The sequence below is a fragment of the Artemia franciscana genome, chromosome 11, assembly GCF_032884065.1.
Source record: "Artemia franciscana chromosome 11, ASM3288406v1, whole genome shotgun sequence".
NCBI lineage: Eukaryota > Metazoa > Arthropoda > Branchiopoda > Anostraca > Artemiidae > Artemia > Artemia franciscana.
The window spans coordinates 4,219,848-4,228,853 of record NC_088873.1 but is presented as its reverse complement, the minus strand read 5'-3'; the positions used below and the strand labels follow the sequence as shown (position 1 = coordinate 4,228,853).

Below are 9,006 nucleotides of genomic sequence, written 5' to 3'. Positions count from 1 at the left end.
CCTGACTAAATACCTCATAAAATATTGATAATTTTAACTGTATATCTTTAAAAAAAGAAAGAAAAAAAAATCTGAGCAGCTTGCTTTGGAGAGACTTGTCTTTGATAAAAATATTTATATCTCATGCTGGATAATATAAATATATAGACCTTACCTATTATAAATGAAAAAATAGGGAAATATTAGACATCTTGTCTAATTAAATAGACCTTTTTATTTCAAATTTAGTAATTTCAGTATTAGTTAATTTGTCTAAAACCAGTATTTATCGCTTTTTAGTCATTGGGGTGTGACCAAATTTTAAGAAATGTGCCTCAATACATAGGATAGAATGATGAAATAGGAGATACGAGATAACATATGAGACGACATAGGAGAGGATAAGCTGGTACAGACCAGCCTATCAAATCTCAATGCATGGGCAAAAGGATAGAAAAGTTTACTTAATACAACACAAAAGCTGTCAAAGCCTCTGACTACATATTTGCGACATTAAAACTTAAAACGAAAAAAAATTACTTCGTATATGAAGGCGACTGCTTCCTCATCAACGCCCCGCTCTTTACGCTAAAGTTTGACTCTTTCTCTCAACTCTTCTTTTAAAACAGTAAAAACTTTAGCGTAAAGAGTGGGGCGTTGATGAGGAAGCAGCCCCTTTCATATACGAAATAATTTCTGTTCGTTTTAAGTTTTAATGTCGCTCCTTACTTTCAGTTGAAAAAACTTGTTTTTTAATTTAATTTCTGAACGTTTTTGAATCAATGCATGTTTTGATTTTGGCTCTCTGCAGAGGAATAATTAAAACGAAATTTGCATATTTTTTTTTTTTTGGCTAAATGGCTTTCTCATAATTTTGATCGAATGATTTTGAGAAAAAAAGAGCGGGGGAGGAAGCCTAGCTGCCCTCTAATTTTTTGGTTAATTAAAAAGGCAACTAGAACTTTTAATTTTTTACGAATCTTTATATTAGTAAAAGATATACGTAACTTATAAATCAGTTTACGGAAAGAATTTTTTATTCTCATGTTTTTATTACACATATGAGAGGGTTCGCCCCCTCGTCAGTACCTCTCTCTTTACACTAAATCTTAGATTTTGTCCCAATTCATTAAGAATGACCCCTGAATCACGAAAGCCGTAGAATAAATAGTTAACATTACTAAAAATACTTTAGCATAAAGAGCGAGGTATTAGGAGGAGGTGAGCCCCTCATATGGGTAATGATTTCTGTTCGTTTTAAGTTTTAATGCTGCTCCTTACTTCCAGCTGAAAAAACTTTTTCATATTTATTTTTTCATTGTTTTTTTTTTTAAATAATGCTAGTAAATCCTGCGCTCCCTTCATGGAAATTTTCTTCCCCCATGACAAATTCCTCGATGGAAAGTTCCCCCAGTATATCCCCCTCTTCTCAACCCCTCCCCCCAACCAAAAAATCGTCCTGAAAACGCCTGTGCACTTCCCAATAACCATTACTATATGTAAGCACTGGTCAAAGTTTGTAACTTGTAGCCCCTCCCACGGGGACTGTGGAGGAGTAAGTCGTCTCCAAAAACATAGTTACAAGGTTTTTCGACTACGCTGAATAAAATGGCTATCTCAGAATTTTGATCCATTAACTTGAATGGAAAATAATTAGCGTGGGAGGGGGCTAGGTGCCCTCCAATTTTTTCGGTCACTTAAAATGGACACTAGAACTTTTCATTTCCGTTAGAATGAGCCCTCTCGCAACATTCTAGGAGAAATGGGTCGATACGATCACCCCTGGAAAAAACAAAACAAAAACAAACAAACAAATAAACACGCATCTGTGATCTGCCTTCTGGCAAAAAATACAAAATTCCACATTTTTGTAGATAGGAGCTTGAAACTTCCACAGTAGGGTTCTCTGATACGCTGAATCTGATGGTGTAATTTTCGTTAAGATTCTATGACTTTTAGGGGGTGTTTATTCATTTGTATTTATCTTTGATTAAAGGGGCCATTTCTAAAAAAAAGTTTGAGACCATGCGGCAAACAAAAATAAAGAAATGAGGAAAATTTGTGGCCAACGACAAATAAGATTTGTGCAAATATTTCCAGACCAATTCGATCCTTTAATTTTATTCCAGCTGACTCTAAGATACCATGATCATAAAAATAAAAACAAAGGGAACAACAGCAACAGAAAAATAACTTGCGCAGTTGGCGCGAAAAAGAAGCTCTTGGCCTCAACGGATTTATTAAAAAAAAACTGCACAGCACAAACTCAAAAATGTCAGGTTGTTGTCGCATAGTATTACGGGCAGAATGAGGGCAGAAATTATTCCGTATATGAAAGGGGTTGTCCCCTCCTCAACGCCTCGCTCTTTACGCTAAAGTTTTTTATTGCTTTAGAAAGTCGAGTTGTGAGAAAGAGTCAAACTTTACCGAAAAGAGCGAGGCGTTGAGGAAAGGACAACCCCTTTCATATACGGGATAATTTCTGTTCGTTTTAAGTTTTAATGTTGCTCCTTATTTGCAGGTAAAAACTTTTTTTTATTTAATCTTAAATAGCACGTTAAAATTAGAAGAAAAAGTGACCAATACAAGTGCTGTAGGTCATCAGCATCACTTAAATTGCTTATGTAGACTGAGCCAGCCTGACAACATTGTCCCGCAGTAAGGCGAATATTTTGGCAAATGCTTCATTTAAGTGTTCATTGTAAGAAGAAGTTTAAAAAAAAAAATATTCATGAATATAGAATTGAGAAAAATGGAAAAATCTAACAAAAAGCGAAAGCAAATTTTTTGTTTTCATTAATTTTTTTTTAATTAGCTTCACTTTGTTTTTATGCGTACATTTTCTTCTTTTCTCTCTGTATCTCAGAGTGTATATGTTTTTCTCTTCTATTTTTTTTTTTACTATTTCATTCGATCTTCTTACGCTGAAGAAAGCTTAGTACAAATATTAGTCAAAATGTTTATGCTTTTCCTATTTTATCCCAACGCTAAAATATGTTCTGATTTCTTTTTGGGAGGGCAGGTAACAGTCTTCTACTTTTTAAGAAATATCAAGAAAGTACGAAAAATTGATTGAAGAAAAAACGGGTTTAATTTCTATAAAGCAGTGAACAAAAATAAAATATATAAACTACACTTTAACTAAAAAAAAATGAAAATATTCCGAATATTTTCGGATTATTTTCGGAATAAACAGCCCCACGTCGGAGAGCCTTTCTCAGCGGAAAAAAAAAATTGCAAACCGACAATTTAAGACTTTTTTTTAGACATCATAAATAAAATGCCACGACAAATAAAACACCACAAAAAAATAAACAATAAAATAAATAAGAAACAAACTCACATTATAAAACAAAACTCCTGCACTGACGGTAATAACTTTAGAATAAAACTAAAGCAATTGCATATAATGAAACTTTCCTCTGCCACATTCGGTGCATAAATGGGAATATTATAACATTCCCGATTATATTATCTTCAATCAATTTTTCGTAAATGGAAAAGCAGTGTGGTCTAAGAAATTATTTTTATCAAGAAAGTATAAGTTTATTTTTCTTATTAACTAATAGAGCACTTTCAAACAACAGTAAAGATATCTACGCCACAAAAAATATACAAAAAAAGTGAATCATTGGACCAACTAATACTATGTCAAGAAAACTAGAAAATAAATTTGAAAAGTGTTGCTCATACCTTGGGTTTTGCAGTTTCTTAGACATCTTTGTTTCTGGGTATATTGTGCAGCAAGCCTTCTGCTGGAATGACTCATTAAGGGATCTGTTGCTACTGTTGTCCATTTCTGCGGAGCGCTGTACGTTGTGTGAGAGATGGCCATCGTAAAAAGTCCTCTGTTGTTTCAATGTTGTTATATTTGCCTGATAATAAGAATGTGATAAAAGCGCCTCTTAGTATGTCTTAACTTGCCTATTAAATCAATTATTAAGTATTTAATGGGATGATTCAATACGCTGCTAATTGCTTGATGATATGCTTGCTTGAATGTAGCAATAAGCGTTGGACAGTAATCTTAATCAATAAGAAAAGTTCCCAGTGTTAATATCCTTTTTCAAAATAACTAATGTTCAATGACCTTGCATGTATTCCATTCAAAGGTCATAATTAAGAGCAGATCAAGGATTTCTTTCGGGCGAGGGTCAAAAAAACTTTAAAGAGACATCAGAACTTTGTTTATATGCATTTTTGTGCGCTTTTACGAGTCAGACTAAACCCCACCTTTTTTCAACAAGCCGGTGGATGGCGGAACTGCCATCCACCATGAGTAGCGGCCAGGCTGGTATCACCTCTTTGGGAGATTACATAAAAAAACTAGTTTTTCTAACTGAAAGTAAGGAGCGACATTAAAACTTAAAACGAACAGAAATTACTCCGTATATGAAATGGGTTGTCCCCTCCGCAATCCCTCGCTCTTTATGCTAAAGCTTTTAATTGTTTTAAAAAGCAGAATTGTGGTAAAGAGTCAAACTTTAGCGTAAAGAGCGAAGGATTGCGGAGGGGACAACCCATTTCATATAAGGAGTAATTTCTGTTCGTTTTAAGTTTTAATGTCGCTCCTTACTTTCAGTTAGAAAAACTAGTTTTTTTTTATGTAATTTCTGAACGTTTTTGAATTAATGCATGATTGATTTTAGCTCTCCACACATAAATTATTAAAATGAAATTTACATTTTAATTCCTTTTTTGGCTAAATGGCTTTCTCTTAGTTCTGATCAGGCGATTTTGAGACATAAGGGATGGGGAAGGAGGCCTAGTTGCCATGCAATTTTTCGGTTACACAAAAAGGCAACTATAAATTTTAATTTTTAACGAATTTCTTATTAGCAAAAAAATATACGTAACTTAAGAATTAACTTACGTAACAAACTTTTATATTCTTAAATTTTTATTATGTATATGAGGGGGTTTTTACCCTCGTTAATACCTCGCTCTTTACACTAAATCGTAAGTTTTGTGCCGATTCTTTAAGAATGACCCCTGAATCAGAAAGGCCGTAGAATAAATAGTTGAAATTACTAAAAATACTATAGCATAAAGAGCGAGGTATTTATCTCCTCCTAAATACCTCGCTCTTTATGCTAAAGTATTTTTAGAACCCCTCATATGCGTAATAATCTCTGTTCGTTTTAAGTTTCAATGCTACTCCTTGCTTTCAATTGAAAAAACTTTTCCATGTTTATTTTTTCATTGTTTTTTTTATAGTAATTTTAGAAAATCCTGCGCCCTTTTCATTGAATTTCTGTTCCCCCATGACATATTTCACCAGGGAAAGATCCTCCCACATAGCCCCCTCCCCTCAACCCCACCCCCCCAAACCAAAAAAAATCCCCTGAAAACGACTGTACACTTCCCAATAACCATTACTATATGGTCGAAGTTTGTAAATTGCAGCCCCTCCCCCAGGAACTGTGGGGGAGTAAGTCATTCCCAAAGACATAGTTATTATGGTTTTTGACAATGCAGAACAAAATGGCTATCTCAAAATTTTGATCTGTTGACTTTGGAGAAAAAATGAGCGTGGGAGGGGGCCTAGGTGCCCTCCAATTTTTTTGGTCACTTAAAAAGGGCACTAGAACTTTTCATTTCAGTTAGAATGAGCCATCTTGCAACATTCTAGGACCACTTGGTCGACACGATGACCCCTGGGGAAAAGAAAAAAAAAACAAACAAACAAATAAACACGCACCCGTGATTTGTCTTCTGGCAAAAAAATACGAAATTCCACATTTTTGTAGATAAGAGCTTGAAAATTTTGCTGTAGGGTTCTCTGATACGCCGAATGCGATGGTGTGATTTCCGTTAAGATTGTGTGACTTTTAGGTGGTGTTTTCCCCTATTTTCTAAAATAAGACAAATTTTTTCAGGCTCGTAACTTTTGATGATAAAGACCAAATTTGATGAAACTTATATATTTCAAATCAGCATGAAAATCCGATTTTTTTTATGTATATTTTAGCATCAAAATTCCGTTATTTAGAGTTTCGTTTACTATTGAGCCGGGTCGCTCCTTACTACAGTTCGTTACCACAAACTGTTTGATCGTTTACTTGATTTACAAAATAATCCTTTAGATATTGAAAATATTATTATTAATTCAGTTGGAAATAGAAATCAGAATGATTCTAATTCGGCTTTTAAAAGTAAGTATTTTTCGCAATTAAATGGTTCTGCCTCCTCTAAATGAGATGATATTTTCTCTGTGTTTCATCTGAACATTCAGGGACTCTGCTCGTCTTTTGATGAGCTGAAATGGATCGTTAGTGATGGAACTCCTGATGCTATAGGATTATGTGAGACTTTCCTGGATTCAAAAAAAGGATATCCATCTAGATATTCCAGGATATAGGATGGGGTGGCTGAATAGGAAACATATGGCGTTTCCTATGCCTTATGCTTTATATTGCTGATCGTGAGGAATCTTTGAATCCCTATTTATTGAGATTAAATCAATGCGTAAGCATTTAGTCGTGGGTTTGGTTTATAGGTCCCTCAGTGGATCTATTACTTCGTTTTTGAAATTCTGAAAGAAGTTTTGGACTCGGTCCAAAAACATCCCTGTGAACTAATCCTTATGGGTGATTTTAACCTCAACCTGCTGGATCAAAATTCTGTTTCAACTATTGATTTTTTGTCAATGATGCTCTCTTCGGGAACCCAACCTTCAGTTTGTGTACCAACCCGAGTTACAGAAACACAAGCGTCTCTTATCGATAATATTTTTTCTTCACTAGATGTTTTAGATAATTTGGTGCTGGTCAGTGATATTTCTGATCATTTTCCCGCTATTTCCCGATATAAGAGTGCTGATCAAGCGGAGCGTATAGCATCACCATCTAATCTCCCATTTTTCTGTTATGGTGATACTGAGCTAAGTCTACTTAATTCTCGTCTGGCTGATGTACCATGGATTAGTTTGGTTTCTGATTCAGATTTAACCACTCTTTTGATTCATTTTATGATTTAGTTAAAGAAGGAATCCTGGAAATTTGCAATCGGGGTCCGATGACTCCAGATCTCTGTAAAAGTTGGAAAAGGAAAAATTATTTGTGGAAGCTTTACAAGGCTTCACCATCTTTAGCTCATCACGAACGATTCAAGGCCTATAGGAATATATTTAATTCTCTGTGTCGGAAGGCAAAGTCTCAGTATTATCATAGGAAATTTTCTGAATGTGGGAAGGATGTAAGGAAGACGTGGTATTTAAGTTCTTAGACCTACTCCCCCTCTGCCTTCAGTTCCATCAATGCTGCAAATCGATGGTAAAACCGTCCAAGGAGATGTAGATGTTCAGCTAGAGCTTATGGTCTTTATTTCGTAGATTATGAGAGCTCCTTGAATTAACTAAATCGGGAAAGAAAGAATTGAAACAGCGAGGCAGTTCACCATGAAGATACTTGAAATCATTGAAAAGACGATACAGAGTGCATAAGTATTCAAAAGCACTTTTCGATATCCTTTATTAAATTCGCTATCTAACTGGCGAGCCTTTTGATGAATTAATTTAATCGGACCGAGCAGAGACTGGAAAGTAGACATCCAAATCGAGTTGCAGTAAGTTATATACGACTAAATGAGTGAAAAATACAGGGTCCGAAGAATAGATCCAGGAAAAATTTGTTTAAGTTTCCGAATAATCCCAAGATTACGTGATATTTTTGCTTGGACCATCTTGATGTGGTTTCTAAAAGAAAGATTCTCATCCAACAAAATTCCAAGGAAACGCACGTATCTTACGTTAGATCGACATAAAGGTCCTTTCGAGGTAGTTGATAAGGAAGGGCATACCTTGCCAGTTCTAGAAAATATGAGAAAGTATGATTTAGCGATATTTAAAGCAAATGGGTTAGTATCAAACCAGTGGTAAGACCGCTCTATAAGCATGTGAAGTTTGAATACATGTGAATATTTATCTAACAGTTCGTGGTAACCAACTGTAGTAAGGAGCGACCCGGCTCAATAGTAACTGAAACTCTAAAGAAATTAAATTTTGATACCAATAGTTACATCAAAAGAATCACATTTTAATGCTGATTTTAAATATATAAGTTTCATCAAGATCAGTTATACCTATTAAATGTTACGAGCCTGAGAAAATTTGCCTCATTTTATAAAATAGGGAGAAACACCCCCTAAAAGTCATACAATCTTAACAAAAATCACACCATTAGATTGAGCGCATCAGAGAACCTTATTATAGAAGTTTTAAGCCCCTATCTACAAAAAATTTGGAATTTCGCATTTTTTACCAGAAGACAAATCACGGATGCGTGTTTATCTTATTTTTTTTTCCAGGGGTGATTGTATCGACTCAACGGTCCTAGAATGTCACGAAAGGGCCTTTTTAAGTGATCAAAAAAATTGGAGGGCCCCTAGGCCCCCTCCCACGCTCATTTATCCGCAGACTCATCGGATCCAAATTCTGGATCCATTCTATCGGATCCATTTTATTCACCATAGTCGAAAAACCTAATAACTATGTCTTTGGGGACGACTTATTCCCCCGCAGTCCCCGTGGGAGGGGCTGCAAGTTACAAACTTTGACCTGTATTTACATATAGTAATGGTTACTGGGAAGTGTACAGACGTTTTCAGAGGGATTTTTTTGGTTCGGGTGGGAGAGTTGAGGGGGGGGGGTTACGTGGCAGGATTTTTCTATGGAGGAACTTCTCATGGAGGAAGAGACTTTCAATGGAGGGGGCGCAGGATTTTCTAGCATTATTTAAAAAAGCAATGAAAAAAATAAAATGAAAAGTTTTTTCTACTGAAAGTGAGAAGCAGCATTAAAACTTAAAACGAACAGAAATTATTACGCATATGAGGGGTTTACCTTTTCGTAATACCTCGCTCATATACTCCCTCATATACGCAATAAAAACATACGAATATAGAAGTTCGCTACGTAATTTAATTTGTAAGTTACGTATATTTTTTACTTATGAAAACGTTCGTAAAAAATTATAAGTTATAGTTGCCTTTTTAAGTAATCAAAAAATTGGTTGGCAACTAGGCCTC

The 9,006-nt window shown here is 35.1% G+C and overlaps 1 protein-coding gene across 1 annotated transcript in view; it reads right to left on the bottom strand.

The window, feature by feature from the left end:
- Nucleotides 1–9,006, bottom strand: part of LOC136032705 (cadherin-like and PC-esterase domain-containing protein 1) — a 277,185-nt gene that overhangs the window by 244,192 nt on the left and 23,987 nt on the right. The window contains exon 4 of the mRNA XM_065713010.1: nucleotides 3,673–3,854. Coding sequence (XP_065569082.1) covers nucleotides 3,673–3,854 — 182 coding nt within the window. The remainder of the gene's footprint in view (nucleotides 1–3,672; nucleotides 3,855–9,006) is intronic.